We start from the raw sequence: 21,769 nt of genomic DNA, 5'->3' as shown, positions 1-21,769 counted from the left end.
GTGCGAATAAATGTTTCTTTCACATTATCTCAGTACACTATGGGAAATAAAGATGAAAATAAGCAAAAAAGTGGTAAGTTGCAAGTAGTAGAGGAAAAAGGCCTGGAGAATTAAGGTTAAGAATCCTGATCAGGCAAATGTGCTGGAGTGGTGAATAGACTACAAGCTCCTAAAACCTTTTGGTGTGTGCCTCTGCTCTCTGAGTATGGGAAAAGGATGGGCAGCGCTGAGACAGACGGCTGGGGACAAGGGACCTCCAGAGCTGCTGCTTCTGCTGCCACTGAGAGGTTTGGGCACGCTTGGTAACAGCCACTGCTGCACTGGGCTGCCGCGGGAGCAGCAACAGTGCCCCATAAAGCCTAACTTTCCCACTCCACAACTGTAGCAGCCCGTTGGACTCTGTTCAGACAAATGAGGCTGCTGCAATCATTTTGCCATCCCAAGCAGTTGCTGGTTTTGCCCATTCCTACAACCAAGCTTTACCAATACTGCTTGCAACTTCAGCAGCCCCTGAATTTGGGCCAAGCTTCACAGCGCTGCTTGGAAATAATCAGTGAAGGAAAACTAGATGAAAGGGGAGCATTTTGGAGGCATTCAGTCAAAAGACAAAAGACACTGTTAGCACCACTAATTCTTCATCAAGGATGCAACCCAGGCAGTCCACAAGCAGCACAATAGTCATCTGCACTTGGCTATTTGCCTGTAGAGCACAGGTTACACCAGCCCAGCTCTCCCTGAGCTCGCTGGCATCCCCCTGAATGCATAACAGTGGGAAGGATTTTGGAGTCAGGGTTTGGACACTTGCCCCATTTATGTCATGCAGGACCTGCAGTCTCTTCATGGCAGCTGCACAGCAACATAATGATGCTTGTGAATAGAGTTATTCAGAAGAGGAGGCCGTTGTAAAGACAAGAAGAGAGCTAAGAGGTGCATACACAGCATGCATTTCTGAAGAGATAACAACGTAGCGCTAGCTTTAGTTACAATGCATGTGCCACAGCAACAGTGCCATCACTCAGGTCAAACCCTGCTCTCAGATGCATCAGTGCAAATCGAGAATAACAGCAGGAGTCACACAACTTGGTGCAGCACTCGCTCCAAAATAAAATAATAAATCAGGCAAAAATCCACTGGACTCAGTACAACCGCATGGGTAGAAAAAAACTGCCCATGGGAGGAGTCTTGTAAATCAGACTTTGCTGGTATAAACCTGCTCTGAGCCGTGCGAGGAAGAAAAGAATCTGACTCGGCTCCTCCCAAACAGAAAGGATGGCAAATGTCGTAGTAGTCAAAACAGTTGCAATCTGAATCTTTCTTGGCCTCTCTGATGCCTTTAAGTGAAAAATCAGATCATTTTAGTGGAGTATTTTTTTTTTATTTCTTATAACTGCACTTAATCAAATAAAAAAGAATAAGACTATCAAAAATGCTTTGACTCACCAAAAAAATAGGGGAAAACACAAGTGAAGGAAAGTACCTTCCTGGCAAACCTGATAAAGAAGGGATGTTTATACTGTACAAATACAACATACAGAGGCTTCAAACTTCTGAAAATCGCACTCATTACACACAGGTAATATGGGAATAGCCAGCCTAAGTCTAACTGAAGTCCATCTTCTCCAATAGCCTCTTTGCCATGGGAGCTAATAGCAGACATCTAGATTAAGTCTAAGAGCATTGCAAGCATGTGCCAATGCTCTCCCAGAAGACCCTACCATCCTACAGCAAATTTCTGCTTAGTGTCACTAAACCAAAAGTTGTTCTGTTGAATTTAGTATCTTCTGATGTAGTTTCCTTCTGTGGTCAGAAGTGGCTGATTCCATAGACACTATATATTTATACATAAAAAAAAAATCACAAAGGCCTTTGCCCTCCGTGTCACTACATCAGTGAATTTGCATGGTCACTACTAACACAGCATGAAAGCAATTCACAGACTCCTAAGAAGGCACGTCCACTCCTTACAGAGAGGGGAAATGAGACACAGAGCCCAAGTGCTGCGCCAAAGGCCAATGCAGGATCAGCAGAGCAGAGAATATACACAATGATTTCCAAGTTCAACGTGGGTGAGCTAATTATTAGACCATGATTCTTCTTTACTGCTGCCTCCAATAAAAATGCTGGTTTTGGAATGGTTAGGTGTTGAGTATTTCACCTTATTGAATATATATGGTCTGGATTCTCATATTTCAGGCTTTAAGCCCTAGAAGAACCCTGTGCTTTCCCTCACAGCTGCATCAAAGAGGAGCCTCTGCAAAGTCAGTGACATTACACTGGGGCTGAGCACTGTGTGGACTAATAACAAGTCCAAATGCTTCATGGGCAAACTGGCACAGTGCACACATTCTGTCTCCCACATTCCATTAAAAAATGTGTTGCCTGACCCGTGTAATCCACGCAGTGCTCGCAGGAGGCTAGCAATGTTTCATCTGCATCCCTCACAGCACTGCTGATGGCCGTCTGTCCTGATGCAGACAATCCACAAGGCCTCTCCTTTACAGACCAGATTTTACTCAGTGCTATCAGAAATCTTTCTGAGTCAATAGGCAATTAAAATAATTACCTTTAATCATATTCTTCAATTACTCCAAAGTACTGAGGGAGGACTCACAGGGCTGGGACCAGATGCAAACATATTCTGTTGCGATTAAAACTGGCTGAAATGCTCCAATGAATATAAAACACTGACTATTCACTCCTTTTGGGAACAATCCCTGTATGTTTTAAGCTGTTTGATACTTAAACTCCTTAAAGTGACACCAGGGAAGCAACAGAAACCTGTGGCGAGTGCACAAGGGCTCCTGGAGGGACCCCTTCAAAGGAGCTGCCACCTTGAAACGCATACAGAACACAAAACAGCTACTTAGAATAAAGGCTGCTGTGTATTTGCAGGATGAACAGTTCTAACAGCAACTGGCAAAGCAACCATGAAGGCTAGGCAGGCTGGCTGGTGAATCTGCCCCTCACACACCAGTTATCTCTGACAGATCTCGGACCTTGCTGTTCCAACCCAGGTCCCTCTTTGGTAGACTATTGGCATCTTTTTGTCCTGACGGTGGGCCCCTCAAGTTAGGTCTCAAAGGCTACAGGTACCTGGCTACTTCCTTTGGGCCTGTCCCCACTGGAGGCTTCTGCTCCTTCCTGCCAAAGGGATGTACTACCCAAAATAGAGCTGGAGAGGCTCTGAAGTACCTCAGAGGTCCCGGTGTGAGAAGCTGACTGGATGTGCTTGGTATGGGACTGGGGACAGCAGCAGGTTCGCAGGGACTTAGCTGGGCATGCCTGGGAAACTGCTTTTCCAGATAAGCAAACTGATGATATAAAGAAGAATTAAATATGAGAGAACTAACTGATGTTGTAAAGGGGGGAAAAGTGATTGCACAGGAAAAGGCATGATACGTGAACTTACAATCACCTCAAATCACTGCTTTAGTAGAGTCAGGAATAACATAAAAAGCAGAGTGCTGCCAATAGTCATTATTTAACTGGCAGTTTTGCACTATCTGATACTCTACTTGAGATACTAGGTCTTCAAATCACGCGGCTGTGGCAACTCCCACTTTAATTTAAAATATATCTTGCTCTTGAGGCTGTAGAGAATGATTAGAAGCTCTGATCTCTGCTACATCATAAAGGCTCAGAAACTGGGAGATCAATAGTACTAATTAAAAACCCCCAAACCCTCTAATCTGTCAAGATTATTTTGAGTGTGCTTACTGATTTTTGAATTCTCATGGTTACAAACAGAAGCTCAGTAAACAACAGGCCCATACCTGCTTGCTACCGGAGAGGCAGTTCCTTCCCTGTAACATACACCAAGTCCTAGAAGCTCCTGGTTTACAAAGAGCCAAAGCCTAGCCCTGTACCTCTTCTCAAAACTACTCCAAGACATAGCGCAGGAAAAGCCCACTGCATATTGCTGGGAACTCATGTGCAAATGATTTCCACTAGAGACTGGCAGAGGTGAGTTACAGGTGTAGAGTAAATGAAAAGTGTGCACTGACATTTAAATCTAAACATCATGTATATCCAACTACTAGGCAGTGCCAGTAGTAATGAGTTTGCCCATCACCATTCTCTTTCCCCCCACTATACTGAGACCTCTCAAACTTATCTTCTATGCATCCTCCGCATAGAAATTATTCCTACAGTTGGTTTACCTGAGTATTATCGTCCAGATACCAATGCAGCTCATTAATAAATAATATAGATCTAATTCATAACATTTTCCAAATAGTGTTAATGAGACAATAACTCAAATCTAGTTCCTGTTAAATAGCATGATCTACACATACAAGAGGGTGCAAATGGAAAATTATTCTCAAGCCTACATGATATAACATTGACAGAAACAATAAACTTCTCATCCAGTTCTACCATCTGCCAGGCTTTTCAAATAAGATGATGAAAGCAGGCAACATGGTACAGAGTTCAAACATTAAGTTCAAATTTTGACACCCTTGCCCTGTGCTTTTCATGAATTAGACTGAAAGACACTCAGATCAGATACCCATGAAAGGAAGAGCAGAAGACCTCTTTTGGCAGGTCAGCACCAGCCTCTGTGCCCAGACAGAGCAGCCTGTGGCTTGGTCCACCAGTACACATCCCACCCTTGGCTCTTCTCTGGCTCTCATTGTTGGAGCTTGAGCCACAACAGCCCTAGTGCAATGTGCACTGAACTTGAGCAGTCTCAGTGCATATGCTGAAGCTTTCTCCTAAAGGAGCATAGACCGGTGCAGTAGTCCCTCAAGTACACCATGTTGAAGGGCTTAGATGCACTTTGCATTCAGAGTCTAGCACAGCTACAATTGATTTTCATTTCTGCATTCAGTTTGATGGGAACAAGATGAAGCTGTGACTGGACCTTCTGTGTGAGCCACAAATGCCTTCCCACCATGACTAAAGAAAAATAAAAAATTCATCTCGTGTCCTTGATTATTCAGTAAGTTGAAACCAGTCATTGACCTAAAAGCATGTGGTTTTTCACGCACCCTTCTTGGGGAGGCAATGCTATGGATCTGTAACACGCCAAGGCTCAGAGCATGTGGGGGAAAGCAGTTGTGTGGCTGTGTGTGCTGCACGGCTTGTCTGCAGCAGGAGAGAGGAAACCACACAGGTCAGGGTGAAGCCAGAAGCGGTATCAAGCCTCAAACCAAGTAACAGCTGCTAGTTCTCTGCTCCCAAGCCTTCCTACTGACTTATTTATTATCTTTTCCTGCGTAATTTGTCATAATATCTGACTCGTCAGGCCAATTAATCATGCTTCAGAAAAAATGAGATTTCTCACAAGGAGATTATCTGTCTCTGACAAACAAGGGATAATTCAATTAGCTTCCTTTTCTAAACATTTATTAACTGGTTTTGGTATATTAGTCCTTTTTGTAATTTAGCTATAATTTAGAAAGATTTAATATATCATTAGGCACACTGAATTCTGTGTTAATATAACATTATGGCTGAGATTTTAATTGCCCCAGAGTCAGGAGCTGTGTACATAAATGACTTGATTCCCACATGGAAGTGGCTGATAGGAAGTACACAGGGCTCCACAGAAATTCTCCTTAAAACCCCTTCTTCCATGAACTAAGCACATGCTTAAGGACTCTGGGGAATAGGAGGCTTCCTCTGACTTGGGTAGGAACTCTAAGAACTCAGAGAGAAAGATAAATATTTACATATTTATTTGCAGAATATCTACATACTACAGAAATTTAAAGCACACAGAGAATTTAACTCTCCTCACAGTTCTTAAAGTTCCTATTTTCCATATGCAATTTCCTGTGAAAATCCTAGTATCTAAAAGTAGTACCTGACTGTGGCCAGTCAGAAGATAATTTCTTTGTTTCGTTCTGCATTATGCCTTTCAGTCCTTTTGGGCACTGCCAATTGACACTAATGTAATGGCATTAAAGAAGTCGATGCAACTTCATACTGAGAGCAAAAATCAGCCTCTTTCATGCTGCAGGGAAATCAAGAGAAAATCGAAGCAATTGAGTTGTGTGGATGTTAAAAGGCATAAGAGGAGGAGCAAATCCAGTTTTAAAGCGATGCTAATTATTTTGCCATAGCAAGGTCATATAGACTTTGCCTGAACTGAAAGTGAAGAGTCAACTTAATCAGACTAATCCCTACGCACTGCTGGCTGTAGCACGACTGTAGCGTGGATTCAGAGCATTGTAACTGGTCGCTGGAACAGGTGAACTTTAGGTATTTCCTGGAACATCTGGTAGTAATCTGCCCATGGCAGATCCTTTCATACTTCATGTTTGACAGCATGGATCCACCATAAAGTGCTGGGATTTTGGGAATCTTTTCTTTCAGGGAACTTTGGGGCTCAGGCCAAGTCAGCCTGCACCCATTAATGTTTGAATAGATCGGCCAGTTTCTATCAGAACTCAACAGAAGGGCAAAAGCCTCCAAGACAGTTACATTCCCGTACGCTTCATGAAGAGAAGCAGCTAGAAAAAGACTTTATTAATCCACTACACAGTGTGGATACTAGTGCCTAAGAAGACATAAAACCCCATTTGAAGCTTTTCCCAAGGCTGGGGCATTCTCTAGATCTCTCTTTGCAGATTACCTGGCATCTAATAATAGCCATAGCCTTATTTAGTTAATAAGTCAACCAAGCGCATAACACAAATCTGTTGGGAAGCAGGCTTCATTAGTTCTGCTGCTCACAAGACATATTTGCTTACATTTGAAATACACATCTCACAGCAGAAGTAGTAGGAAAATGGCCACAATTTAAGACAAGTCAGTTGAGCCCATCAGACCGGCATAGCCAATAGACGTCAACTCCATGGTAAATCACATTTAAGAGAACAGAAATTTTTTTATCACAGGCAGCTGCCTTTCTGACTCTCAGCTGGAATAACTGGTACTCATTTACAGCTGAGCTGACCAAGAAAAGCTTCAAAGCAGCAAGATCCAATTCTCTACCTGTATTGAAAACTCATCACTAGCACAACAAGGGAGCTTATACCTCTGGCAAAAGCCAGATATTGTAACCACTCTGCCATTACAAAGTCATTTAGTGAAAATAAGAACTTTCCTTAATTTTATTTTATGGTTAAGATACTCCAGGAGTCATTAGATGCCATGCTGTTCACTAGTTTAAAGCCATAAATTAATACTGGAAATAAATTGTATAAAACTGAGGCTTTTTCATGAGTTATTTCAAGTGGTAATAGGAAGCATGATTCTTCACTGAGCTATACACCAACAAAAACTGAGAGTTACTTGGAGTTACTGCAGGAAAGAGCAGTGCAGACAGGAGGAGAGCACAGCCCATGTATTTTTTAATTTAAAATGTTCCTATATTTAACTACAACCCCAAACTCAATAATTATTACCATTAAGGGATTTATTAGGCAAGTATTGCTCTGGAGAAAGCCCAGCTGACCTCAGTGGGAATTTTGCCCAAGTAAACTTCCCACTGGAGTATGCAATAGTACTCACATGCTCATGAGCATTAGCAGAGCCCAGACCCATATCTGAAAACTATTTCATTAGCTCTCAAATTAGCAACAGAGATGAAGCTTTAAAAACTATTGAGATAGGTTCCCTTTGTCCCTTTTTGGTCTGTACAGTCTCCATTAACACTCTGCAAGTAGCTGGGAGGAATTCACAGCCCTGGGCTGCAGGACGCATTAAGCTCTTTTAATTTTCCTCCTCCTCAATGCCACTGCAGAGCGTAGAAAAGAGGAGTGGAAAAGTAAATGTCCTGGGGAAAAAGGAGTGTACACAGTGTGTGTGGAGCTGTGCCTTTAAAAAGTGCTAGTACGAAATGCGTAGAAGGAAATGTTCAGTCCGATGGAGGTTCATGCAGAGCAGTGCTGACACGTTCCAATATCACATTTAGAGTCTGTCAGACTCCCAGACTCGGCGCTATCTCAGGACAAAGTACTGTATCAGGGGAGAATCAAACCAGAAAACTGTTCTGCAGGAATGAATAATGGAGGGAGTCAACTCCCTACCAGTGAAAAAAGCCTTAGAAAAGACCTGCACATTTTCTATAGCTACAAACAATGAATGCTATCACAAGAATAACAGGCAGAAAGTAATTTTATTTCTAATAAAAGTTGGATCTCTCAAACTTGAGGTTTTTAATATTTTTCAGTTAAGACAGCCAAAATGTTCGCAATGAAAATGGATTGCAGAAACTTAAGGAGGACTGCATTCCATAGAAAAATGGAAGAAGATTTGTTAATGCAGAGGGAATGGAAAGTATAAAATGCAAAAGAGTTTGTAAGAGATCTAAGACCTCAAAGATGAACATTTTTTTTTCTGGAGTGGGGAGAAAGGGAGTTGGGGAGAATGAGAGTTGACTAACCAAGTCTCTGATAAAAGAACAGTTCTTCTCTAGCATTAAGACACATGTGGAAGTCAGAGACGGGCTCATGAAGGACCCAGAAATAAACTCTGTCAAAACATCTGGAATCTGCCAAGCAGAGGAAGTCACCCAGACTCAACTGAAGCTTACAGAGTGCAGTCTGCTCTGATATTGTGGCCGCAATAGTATAGAAAAACCACTGTAAGTAAAGAAATCAAGACTAGACCCGCTTGTGGAGCTCTGAGTTCAAAACAATAGTACGAGACTCAGCACACAAGCGAAAACCATGCTCAGAGTTTAAAACTATGTGAGAGACGCAATTCTTGACAGGACAGCAAGCAAGGCCTGCAAGTTCAATTATGGCAACCCAACACTGCTACTTCTGGGGAAGTCTGGACAGCGTGGCTACAAAACATGATTTGGCTGCCAGCTATGGGGTGCTTACTAATTTTGTCTCTGATGTGCCAGTCAATGTCATGCCAAGAACAGTCATATTAACACTACATTGAGGATAAAATAGGTCAAAGGCAAAGCACATTAAAGAACTGTAAGAATTAGACCTATGGGCAGACAATAAACTGGAAACAAGACAATTATCTAAGACTTGGTGAAGAAGGAAAATCTTATTGCTGATCTTAACATGGCAAGTCTGATAAAGACAGAGCACTCATCAGAGAAGGAATGACCAAAACAACTAAAGAAGATTTAGGGACACCTTTCAGGAAATAAAGAAGCTCTCAAAAAATGCTGAATGGCACTGAAAGGACACAATTACTTCAAGACAGAGGCCCCCAGGAAAGCTACCCTTGCCCTAAAGAGGAGGCAAGCTTAGGCACGTTTCTCTGGGAAGTCAGGGAAGAAGTATCAGTCCAGTTGTTGAACATCTGTTCTGGTTACTGTAGGAGGCAAAACAGACAATTCATGGAAAGCCAGGAAGTCCCTGACAACAAACGCTGATATAAGCGAAAACAAAGTACAGCTCAGGGTATTGTTGTTATTTTAATTTAAATTTTAAATGTGCTTTTGCACAGTTTATTAATCCACAGAATGTGCAGCATTTAAAAATGGAAATATCATAGTGAGAAAGAACTACAGATGTTAGTAATTAGTGGCACATTACTCACATTTCATTGTAAAACAGATGTGTGTATTTTAATTACAATGACTAATATAACATATATCTTTGACATATATACAAGCACAATGTTTTCTATGAGTCAGTGCTCTAAGTATGGTTTTGATTTTATTTACTTTCCTAAGTTCAGTGTCAGAGAAGGAAAGTATATTTGTTACATGTTAACAGATCAAACAAAGCAGAGAAAGTCTCTGTGTTATTGGAAACCTGTGTTTTGATGGTACACATTTGCAGAATGTTATGACCTCCAGCTTCACTCAAATTATGACTCTTTAATGACAATATTTCCTTACCCTGAGGCTATACCACAAACAATTATGGAATATTTTGGAGCCATCAGACTTTCAACAAGGTACTAATATGCCTTATGTGCCATTCAGGCAGAATTTAGATGCTTTCACCAATCTACCATACTTAATTTTAGAGGTTACCTACGTTCAGATACAGACTTCCCTAAAAGGTCAGCATGATGTCTATTGTAAGTCCCGCGGAAGGAGCTGAATCCACCTCCTTTCCATGTGTATCTCTCCACAGTCATTCAGGTACACACAAACCTTTGAGCCCCTCCACCAGCCTGGTGAAGTCAACCCCAAGTGTGGGACACCCAGTTTACACCCCTCAGCAGTAACTCTCCCAATCAGAAAGCCTTCGCTCCACATCTGCTGTGGACAATGTACATTTTGATAAATTTGTTGCTCTGAGTAACAGCGTTACTTTTCTAAACATAATCCCACAGACCCATAAAATGCAGCAGAGAGGTATTGACTATGCCTAGGAAGTGATCCATCCCCTGATCAAGGGAGGATCACTTTGGAGAACCTGAAGGGCTTCACCTGAGTATGATGCACTGATGTCAGTATTACAAGTTTCACCCTCTGACATCCCCCCACCTTGCCCCTTCCCATTTTCTCCTGAAAGATAGGAAAAATAAAAAGTGGATGAAGCATTGTCATGGACCATCTTCTCAAGGATGTAGCAAATCAGCATGGTGGCAAATCAGTAAATGGCAGCCCTTCTTTCCTACCTGCTGTCCAACAAACCCCAAAGTGGCTGAAAAAGCCCCCACCCTGCTGCGACTACTGAGACTCAGCAGAGATGTGAAGCCATGGATAACTGGTCTATCAGTATAAGGCGGTTTGTGTCAGCTCTGCTGCTGCACTCAGCATTGCTGTTGTAACCTTGTCTGACAATTTTCCCAAAGTTTTTCATATCTGACCTTTGTAAAATTTCACATTTTATTGTTCAGATTGCTGTACCGCCTCTGCCATTGCACTTAGCCACTGCTTATTGGCAACTCTCCATCAGCAATCTCCATCAAACCCCTCCACTCCTATTATTAATAACTTTTGACAGACTTTAACCATTTGAGTAGAAATGTTCTGTGCACGGGCTCTCCATCAGGAGGGTTTTTTTTTTTCCAAACTAAGCAAATACTAGTCATTCATTTGAAAAAAAAAAAAAACAAACAACGACTAGGGAGCTTTGCCAACATCTGATTTAAAATCAACACAATAAACTTTTAATACCTTCACAAGTGAGAAAAATAATTTGTCGTATTTCCAGGGGACAATCCTGAGTTCAAAGCTGTCCTGCCTGAGTAAAAAAGTATCATTCACACAGGTTTTCTGTCACTTAGAAACTGCAGAGGAAAAGCCCTTTTTGTACTTGCACAGAGGGATTTCACGGATGCTCACTTGTAATTCTGCCCACGTCCCTGCTGCCCTGCACAGACTATTATTCCACGTAGCCATGGAGCCAGCAGATCAGACTGGACACAGCCAAAACAGATCTGGCTGCTACTTCACCACATCAAAATCACTAATTTTAATGGGTCAGGACCTTCCCTCTTCCATCAAACAGTGCAAATAATTTGGTGCCTTTTTAAGGCCCGCTGTTGAAGAAGTTGTTTTCTCCCTGCTTTAGGAGATACACCAGGAACTTTGTCTGTTGCCTTCTCATGAAAGGAGAGGAATGCAGGAAAAAAAGATCAGATTTTTTTTTTTTTTTAATATGTAGTGCAAATTTGAGAGTTTATACAAGGTAACTTTTCAGACAGAAGAAATACCAAGCTAATTTTGTGATATGGCAACACTACATCTTATCCACATGGCCACAACACTGCTAAGAAAAATGTCTATGTTTGGTTAAAGGATGCATCCAAGCGTACGGTATGTACGGTATGCACGATGTGGCTTCTCTCATATTCTCTGTAAAGAATCATTTAACGAATGGCACCTGAACTTCTGTACTTTAAAGAAGAACAGATAAAGCAGTTCTTTTGCTCCTTATTTTTACTTTTAAAGGAAAGAAAATGAAGAACACACAATATTCTGCACCTCGTTACGCAAATGAGATATCTTTAACTTGCTTCAGTATCAGCTCATTTTTCTCGTAAAGGCAGGTATTATACGTCCTCATCTACAAGCTGAAAGAGAATATATCCTGAAATATTCAATATTTGAAGGACATGAAAGTCAAATATTTTGTTATTCAAAGCTATGCCAAAAATTATTCAGAGAGATCATCTTAGAAACACAAGTGAGGCAACTTTTTAAGCAGTTCATGGACCTGATGGATATTTGTTCATTATTTCACTGCTCAGCAGGAAACCTAACCACTTGTCTCATGCATAACTCATCCTGAAGCTCAGGGGTCCAAGTTGGAGCACTACTCAACCCTATATAGCATACAAAATTTGACTGGAGCTTACTGATTAAACTGCTCTGGTAAGGATCTTTACTGAGAGAATTCCTTAAGAAATAGTAGGTTTTTAAGTCTGTTTTTAAGTTTAAAGAATCTGCTTTAAAGTTAGCAGCTGCCAAAGTGTAGCAACACGATTCCTGACAACAGAGCAAAAGGCAAGCACATCTTCCAGGGACATTCCTGAGGTTAGGGAAGGATTCCCTGTTTTTCTGACAACAAACTCTGTGCTGTGGGTACGTGTGTGGGTACTTCGTTTGCAGCCTGGAATGTTTTAAAAAATGCAAAACAGAGAGAGGCAGGAATTATTATCCGAACTTAAGAAAAGCAGAAACAGAAGAAAGTCTTGGGGGACATGGTAGAAAATGGAGATAAGGGAACAAGATGCTCTCTGTGTCTCAATAGGATAAAGTAGGTCAGAGACAAAATGTTGTTATTCCTTGGGATAGTATTTCAACATACAGAGAATATAAAACAGTATCAAAGAAAATAAAGATAGAAGAGCTCTTCAGATCTCATTTAGTCCAACATCCTTCTGAAAAGCTGATCAGCTACACTTAGACCATTTCTGACAAATAATTGTCTAATCTATATTTAAAAACCTTTCATAATGAGAGCCTCTCACCTCCCTATTCTAGCCCTTAACTAACCTTGTGGTTAGAAAGTATTTTCTAATATCTAATCTTGTTTCCTGCAATTTAGATCTGCAGTTTCTTATTCTACTGTCAGTGGACATGGACGGTTGTTTATTTCTTCTCTTTGCAAGAGCTTTGCAATATATAGAGATTTATTATGCTTCCCAGGCCTCATTGAGCAATCTCAGGTTTTCAGTGTTTCCTCATAGGCCATGTGCTCTAGAGCTGTGATCTTCCTTGCTAGGCCCTCCTCTGGCTTTCTTCAGTTGGACCATACGTTTTTCCAACTTTGTAATTGCTTTCCAGCTGTGAACTTCAGCTCTTTCCAAAGGTGAGTTAGCATTTTCTAAAGTGCAGATAGTAATTTGGTTCCACTTGTTAGATAATAGAATTAGTACAAGCTTCACAGTCAATTTTCCAAACAGACTTCCTGGAAGAGGAAGATTTGAAATGTATAATAGATCTGCAGGTAGGAATAATGACTGTACAGGAATAAACCACATAAGATCAGTTAGGAGCAATCATTGAGCAGTTTTGGTTCATATCTCATATACCTCTTCACCTTAATTCACCTCCATCCAAAACCTGCATTCTACAACCATTAAGTTCACTCCTTGGACACTATCACATCCATCTTTCTCCTCAATCCATGTGGCTGGGTAAGGACAGATCAGAAATACCAGTTACAGACAAGGGGTTGCATTTCTTGTGATATTTCTGGCCTGAGCAGAAGCAGGGAAGAATTTATGTGGAAGCCTTTGTTCTTAAGACACATTCCAAGCTAAATTTGCTAATTTGGGAAATTTGTTGAAGAAATGTTTGAAAACTTAACCAGAAAAATGCTAGGCATGTGCATTATACCTTCTGATATTAGTTCACTCCTTTTGTAGTGTGACTTCTCATATGAGCCATGTAGTACTAGCCAACAGCTGTGGCGGTTTGAATGTCCCCATGCAGGTTCAGTGATTCTTTCAGGATCAGCTTCATCTCAGAAGGTTTTCCCTCTGTAAGCACCAGGCTTTCTTCCTATCAGGGCCATACCCAGTATCACGGGAACCACAGAGCTCCTGACCAGGGAGCAGGGATATGCTGGCAAACTTCTGTCTCTTCAGCCCAGAAGTGATAAAGGAGCACACAGTGTGGTTGGGTCCGATCAGCAAGGGCCTGAGACACAATATCTTGCTGAGACAGCAAGTGATGCAAATCGTATGAAGCTGGAAAAGTCTCCTGGGAATACAGTGTTGTGTGTTTGCCCTGCCCATACTATACTTCTTTAACCATTTGCTGTCAGCCACAGTCAGAAAGAGGGCACTGAGCTAGATGGATCATTGCGCTTTCCCAGTAGAGTAATTTTTATATCTCCTGTTGACAAAGAGGCAGTAGGACTTCTCTTAGACTGAAGATCTGGAGACAAATTATGGACACGAACTTTTAAATATGCTGTTAGCACAGCGTGTGCAGAAAGCACAGACCAAATTCCACAAGGCAGGAGACTTCACAGATCAACCATCTCTCTGCAGCCTTCACGAGAGGCTTGTACTTCCCCAAACTTGGTTGCAACTTATCTGGGGAGGCAGGCAAGCCAAAGGGGATAGCACAGCACATTGTCAGGTCAGCTCTCAATTACTATGTGTTTCTGGAGTCAATGCCCATTTGAGCTGAGCAGAGTGGGATCAGCAGGCTCACAGCAAAGTACTGTCAGTAAGGTTTTAACTGGGACAGATGCCTAATGAGAATGCATAGCCAGGACATATTAATGCACTGAAAAGGCTTTAAAATCCATCTTAGCATGGCATTTGCTCACCTACTGCCAGAAATAAGGACAGCTAAAAGTGACATTTTAATATCTTTGGAGAACAGAACTGAAACTGCAATGCACTTTTAAAACGGTCCTCAAATGACACTGCTATGTATCACTATATGAAGCTAAGACAATGTCTTCATACATGACAATGCACAATAAGACACAGTAAGACTTAATCAGGTTTCAACATCTCGCACACACCTAAGGATGTAGAAAGTACACGACAGAGGCTCTAAGTTCTCTTGCAAAACACCCACAAATCTCAGGTTTTCAGGATTAGCAGTGCCCTACAAATTGGAATAATCAAACTTGAAGTAAGAGCTAAGAAAAATATAGTAAATCCCTTGTGCTTTTATCCAGTTCCAAACATAATCATGGAAGTAATAACAAAAGTAAGTTTCCTGAAATAAAATAATGTGCTCTTATTTGAAGAAAGAGAAAATGGAAAAAACACATGATACAGCATCAATAGCAAGGATTTCACCTATCCAGGAAAGCATGGCTGCACCACACAAAACATCAGATCCTACCCCGATACATCAATATTATTCACAATCCTGAAAGAAAAAGTAAAAGATAATGGAGGAAGGACACCTTATGTTGGGGGAAAGGAAAACATCACCCCATCTAGCAGCTTGCCAATCATTCAGAAATAAATGGCAACAAGTAAACCAGCACCAAAGCCCTAAACACAGTGTAAACATTGCTTAACATCCAGAGACCTAAAAAGCATGATGCTTACATTTTGGAAGCTCTTATGTAGTGTCTGTCCCGTTGACATGGAGCTGGATCCAGAAAACAGTATTTCCCACACACCAGTCCACAAAATAGCAATGGGAAAATACCAGGGTAGAGTTTTCAGCCCTAAGCCGTGTTGTTCAAAAGCTCTGGACTGTTACAGTTCAGAGTTAATTTGGCCCATTAAAGGGATGGGCAAGTTTGGATACAGATCCAAACTCCCTCTCTGCTTGGACACACTGAATCAGTTTGGATTTTATCCAAATCACTGAACATTCATTTGTAGTTAGGATTCCTTGGGCCACAAGAGCTACCAGCTGCTGGATTCCGAAGAAGACCTGGCTATAACTTACGTCTCCATGATAAGGTTTAGGCAGGTAGGTGTCATCTTTGAACACTGCCTGGATGAGGTGTGGGAGGGCGATAAGCTGTAGCTGCCCTCATCAATCCAGGTAAAGAACAGAAGTTCAGAGACAGGTGTTTTTTTTTTTTGCTGCACCTCAGTAGCAAGCTCCCGTACATCACTCAGAACAGGCATAACTCTCCTTAACAACATGTCAGGTATGAAAGACGGCAATCAGCCCACCCCAGTCCATCCTCACACGGTAAGAGTTGCAGCCTTGCAGGCACAATTCTCCAGTGCTAAATCACAGCCAAAGCAGCCCTCTGCAAGTTGTAGTGGATGCCACTGTATCACTCTGCTGCACTGAAGATTGCTGTAAGGGCAAGGCACAATTCCACTCACAGAAATCCTGCAGGAGTTTTTGGAGACAGATTTGGGGACATTAGTAAGACTTTTCAATAGAAGAAGGCAGGTTAAGAATAACAGCCAGGGAGGGAGGACGGGACAACAAAAGCCAAGAGGCTGTGGTTACCTCTCCTGATGTGACTTTGCAAGGAGGCAAAGGAGATTTGCACAGCAGGGCTCATCCGGAGTGACTGAGGCTGATAATTTCAATAACACTGTCCCCAGGGAGCGAGGGGCTCCAAGCTCTATGCAAAAAGGCAGTCTGAGCTGTGTCAGCTGCACCAGAGTGCTGAGTAGGCACTTTCCTCCTCAGAGCAGGCCCGTTCTGGCAGGAAACGAGGCCACGTAGGTGCTGCCAAAGCCGAGAAAGCCATATCCTGTGGGTCAGAGGCTCCACTTGTGTGCGTCAGCACACTTCCAGAGAAGCTCAGGGAGTTGCACTGGCATGCAGAGCTGTGTGCTTAGCCACTGGGTGAAAAAGGGAACCGTACTGCACTTCCATTTGGCCTCTGGTAGTTTTCGTGCACAGGTAAACTGTGACAGCACCAGGTATGAGGCATCAACAAGCTCAAATGAAAGTTTTACAAAAGCAGAAACATTTCAACTGCTACAAATGGGTTGAAGGGATGAAAGATTTTAACAGCGAAATAGCGCAAACCACAAAATTGCAACCTTCCATGCAGGTTGCTCTAGTTCCATTAGCAAACCCTTCCAACCCAGGCACAAAGGAAGGTTACAGATCACCCAGCTGCAGCCCAGAGCTTGGAACCGATTTGAGTAGAATCATCCAACAAGTCAGCAGGAAGTCCAAGAAGATGGGAGGTCAGTAGTCCATGTTTCTCCAGAGTTCACTAGTCGGAGTAGTGCTGTCTGGCCCATGAGTATATCCCAAGAGACTGGTAAAATGTAGATTTATTTAAATATGTTAGGGGCTGTGGTGTCTAACGAATGCTGCTGGCAATATGTGTTAGTGGCAAAAGAGAGGTCCATGCACAGAAGCTTACAGGTCCTGTTTCTAGCTGTGTCCCTTGGGAAAAAACCTAAAAGGTCAGCACCACCTGAGCTTATTTATGTAATGACAAGTATAAAATAATTTCAGCTTAAACCACGTTTAAAAGTACTTTCTGAAATTTAAAAGAAACATCCCTTTAAGAATAAGAAGCATTTTTTTTTATGTTCTTGTGTTAACAAAGATCTTTCAGTGGGGGAGAAACCAATTAAATAATTCTACACTGAAGAGAGAACCCACAATACACAGAGAAATGTCAAAGGTACAGAGATCACAAGCTGCAAAACAGAAAGAATATGTTTTCAGTAAACTGGTAGGCAGATATGACTGGAGAAACTCAAATGGGCCTCTGAGTCTTCTTCTATTTATCTCCTGTCACAAGCAACTGTATTATATTAAGCCTTCTCACCAACTGATCAATCCAGCTTTGTCCCAAAACTCATTAGGGTTCTTGATTCAATTAAAGGACCAGTTAGTGCCATCGGTAACCAGGATGATTCCAAAGATACAGACATTCATACTGAGTCTCATAGTGCATCTTTAAACTCTGTAGGGTCCACACACTCACATGAGAGTTTAGGCAGTCCTCATTGATAACTTTACATCAGTATTTTGTACATACCATTAAAAGGTTAGTAGTCTGAAGGAATTTATGGGGTGAGGCATGACTGAGCCTAGCAGAATTATATGAGAAGGTCTAAAATGGCCATCCAGCCTAATCTCTTTTCTCCAGCAAATGTAAGCAGCAAATGCTTTGGAAAAGAGTATCCAAAATCAGTCATCCCTGGTTTCCCTCTCAATCAGCTGTTTGAGGACTTCCTGAGCTGGAGCTTCTATCAGGACAATAAAAATAAATAAATGCTAGTACAATCATTGGTGAATTTGTCCGTTTCTTTTTGAATTAGCTTATCTCCTTAAGAGGATTTCACTTCACTGTGTTAACAGAGTAGATGCAAATCTACTAATCTTAATTAGCTCTCCAGACAGTACAGCTTTTAACATCTGACTTGTTTCCTCAAGCCTGCTGACTGCTCTGTGCATAATCCTGACCCGCCATTCTCTTGCAAGGAGCACTTGCTATACCGACACAAGTGTCTGTCTCTGAAGTAAAAGAATGACATGATGGCCCAAAGAAGCCATGTAGCCATCAAGTTGTGTTCACGCACAACTCTTCTGTTTCCTTCTACATTTAGAATAGGCAGTGATCAGTCTCGTAAGGATCAGAAGAAGCACACGTTAAATGTTCTCTGATGCTTAAAAGCAGGCATGTATTATCCTGCTCAGGGATTACTAGGAGAGGGGTGGAGTAGCTAAATCAGTACTAATTGCCCTCTTCAGGGAAGCAGGAACGCCAAAGTGTTTGTATCATCCACACTTCATGCAATGCAGATACTAAAACCAGGCATAACCCATCATACCTGCTGGTAGAAGGATTAAGCCCGTGTCTCTGGAGATTTGTGGGCTTTCAAATGATAAACACCTTCAAAAGGAGCAAAGGGGAAGGGCAGGAGTAGACTGCCAGATGCCAACTTCCCTTGTCTTTTCTGGCCTAGAATACCTTTTGGCGTAACAAGAACAGTAAGCTTGGGGTGATGCATCTTAAGCTGCTATGTCAATTAATTTAGGACTTTTTTTGAGAGAAGGTGAACCTCAGTGGCCAATAGCTGTGCGGCCATGGCAGGAGGCAAAATCCTCCCAACCCCAGAGCATCATGAGTCATGTCCTAGCACAAGCATCCAAACACCCTACAGCACCCATCTCCATGCCTGGTGAGGGGCCAGTCCTGCCTGCCAGACCTCCTTGTCCCCAGGCTGTTACCAGCAGGGCCCACGCAAAGGGAGGCAGCCACTAACTAGAATTGCCTGGAAATGGTGGTCCTCTTCTGTGAAGGAGTGGGATGAGGAGAACAGGCAGGAGGGTTCGCAAGATTTCAAACACCTCCAGGAAAGCAGAGAGGATGTGTAACACAGCCTTCCCCGTCCCACCAGTGTGCCTTGTCAACCCCAGCTGCCGGGCTCTGTGGGGTGGATCAGAGAGGCTACAGATGGAACAGCCCTATCTAGTCCCAGTGCCACCCCGCAAGCCTGAGCTCGGTGGGGAGAAAAGAGAAAGGAGGCGAGAAAAAGAGGAGATATGAACAGGGGGCAGGACAGTGGAAAGAGCAGAAGAGCAGGGAGGGAAGAAAGAAAGCGGAAAAAAAAAAAGGAGGAGAAAGGGGAGGAGATGAAAGGCGAAGGGAGAAGGGAGGACCGGGCGGGGAGGAGGCGAGAGGCCGGGGAGAAGAGGAGGGAGGCAGCTCGGCGGAGAGGGACGGGACCGGCGCCCCGCGGGCCATGCGCCTCCTGGCCACGGCGCTGGCCGCCCTGCTGGCCACGGCCCCGGCCCCAGGTAAGCGGCGCGGCGGGCGGGCAGCGGCCCCCTCCCAGCCGGGCGGGGCAGCCCCTTCGGCCGCCGGTGGGACCCCGGGCTCCGCCTCGGGCTGCCGCCCGCCCCTTCGCGCCGCCGAGCGGGGTTCGGGTCCCCTGCGCCCCGCCCGGCCCCGTCGGCACCGGGGAAAGGGGAAGGGGCTCGGGCAGCAGGTGAGGGGACTTAGGGAGAAGTTACGGGAGCTTCGACCGGGGAAGGCCGGCGGCTCCGCTCCCCTGCAGTCGGTCGGGTCCTGTTCTGCCCCGCCGTCCCCGGCTCGGAGGGGGGCCCTCACCCCGCTCCGCCGCCGCCTTGCCGGGCTCCCGGCAGCAGCGTTTCTACACAGCGATCTGGTCCGCAACTCTGTTTTTAAAAAAGAAACCCCTTCCTATGCAGTTTATGGAAATGTGTCCTCCGCCGCCCTCTGTGCCAGGCGGGACGGTGTTGAGCGGCACCGCGGAACCGCAGGCAAAGCTGAGGCGAAGGGAGGTTTGGCATTGCTTTTTCCACAGGTGCCTAGATCCCATAGGCATCCAGCGGAAACGAAACCCGTGGGTTACTTGTAAAAACCCTCCTCCCTTAAAGACCTTTACGCCGCCGAAATCGGAGGTGCATTGGGCAGCGTTGTGCCCTAAAGCTGCAAAACAGACACAGAGTCTGGATCTGAACTTCAGGGTGCAGTGAGGGTCAGAGGGGTGGGGAAGCCCTGCTCATTCCAGGTTAATGAAAGAGCTGAATTCGAATCTTCACCTCAAAAGGGCAGGGGATGGTGGAGGCAGGGGTTTGGTTCAACTCTGTCTTCTGTGAATGCAGAATCTTTCTCCAAAAAGGAGCCTCTGACTTGTGAAACTTGTAGACAGATCTGTTCAACTGCAAACAGCTGGTTGCTTTTGGTGATCTTGCTAGCCAGCTCCTAATTATTTTCAGTTAAACAAAGAGCTGTGCTTCTTCCTGGCTCATCTGCTCTTCTCAGTTTTTAATTGTAGAGAAGTCAAAATAAAGCAGGCTTTGACAGTAATGTTGTTTCACATAACAAACTACAACACAGATAAAAGCCATCCCATATGCTTCTGGTCATGCAAATCCGAGATCAGAAGGTAACGACTCTGATGGTGTGCCTCTCTAGTCCCTTAGCTATCAGCAGGGGCTGAGGGAAAAATGTCCTCTCGGCCCTAAAGGGTCATAGATTTTGCCTGTCAGTCTCCATGGAAGAAGGAAGAGGGGTCTGTATCTAACATTAAACCTGGATTGTGAGCGATTGTGCATAGGAGCAACTCTGCTCATGAGTATCTCCACGAAAGTAGCTGGAGTGCTTCCACAAAAACACAGCCATGCTGAAACGGCTGAACAGATGTAAGGACCCAGCAGTGACTGTTGGTCTTCCACTACTGTTCCAGCACAGACAGAGGGGACAGTCCTGGCGTAGACAGGTTTCTGGCTGCTAAAAGTATAACTTGTTTCTCCTGACAGTGCCATGAAAGTGTTTTGCTATGTAATATGGCAGACAACAAAGTCCAAACCTAGCTAATACTTGGAACTGAACTGGTGTAAGCAGAAGTGGACTATTTTCAAAACAGGATTTTTCAAAATAGAGTTTAGTCAGCAGTAACCTTCCTTGACTCCCAGCAGGCTAGTGAGACGTGGAGGGTACCAAGGAAACAAACAGCTAAAACATCAGGATGGAGGCAACTAAGTGAGCTGGTTGCAAATAGGAGAGACATGTCTGATGATTAAGCACACTGCAAAGGAATCCTCAAGTCTTTGACTCACTCTCCTCCCCTTTTCTATAAATAGTTTCCCTTTCCAAGGAGAAGCAAGACTAAAACTCTTGTGGTGAGCTCCACCTGAGCGACTACATCATGCTATACTGGGAAGGCAGGAAAAGAAAAGCAGCGATTCCTCACTTGAAGCAGCAATCTGAAGTTCAGTGCTCTGTTGGCACACAAGCCTGCTCTCAAGTTGTGGAGGAGTCTCCTGCCTTGGCAAGGAGCCCATGACAAGGGTAGACCTCATGCTGGGGCTGATCCAATGCCTGCTAAAGATGGGAGGAATATTTCCACTAGTGTCTAGGAGCCCCAAATGAGGCTTTTACTTTCCACATAGGAGGTAAATGACCTCTTTCCTTCAAAATCCATCACTGTTCCTGCTCCAATGGCAGTGGGAGGATAGAGTCAAATAGACATTATTTTTCTGTTTTATATAAAGCATCACCTGACCCTGTTCAACATAAGATAAGATGAGATGAGAACACAGTAAAGG

The 21,769-nt window shown here is 43.5% G+C and overlaps 1 protein-coding gene across 5 annotated transcripts in view; it reads left to right on the top strand.

The window, feature by feature from the left end:
- Positions 1-19,417: 19,417 nt before the first annotated feature.
- VSTM4 (V-set and transmembrane domain containing 4) overlaps positions 19,418-21,769 on the top strand; it is a 38,427-nt gene continuing 36,075 nt past the window's right edge. For 4 of the 5 annotated variants that reach the window (XR_015259060.1, XM_086752165.1, XM_086752164.1 and 1 more), the window contains exon 1: positions 19,418-19,492. Coding sequence is in view for 4 of the 5 variants with exons in the window: in XM_086752165.1 (XP_086608291.1) it covers positions 19,438-19,492 (55 nt within the window). In the remaining variant the exon portion in view is untranslated. The remainder of the gene's footprint in view (positions 19,493-21,769) is intronic. The other variant, XM_086752166.1, reaches the window with a different exon arrangement.

The sequence above is a fragment of the Chlamydotis macqueenii genome, chromosome 7, assembly GCF_036417535.1.
Source record: "Chlamydotis macqueenii isolate bChlMac1 chromosome 7, bChlMac1.mat, whole genome shotgun sequence".
Lineage (NCBI taxonomy): Eukaryota > Metazoa > Chordata > Aves > Otidiformes > Otididae > Chlamydotis > Chlamydotis macqueenii.
The sequence above is the reverse complement of the archived record's forward strand: the minus strand, read 5'-3'. Positions and strand labels throughout refer to the sequence as shown.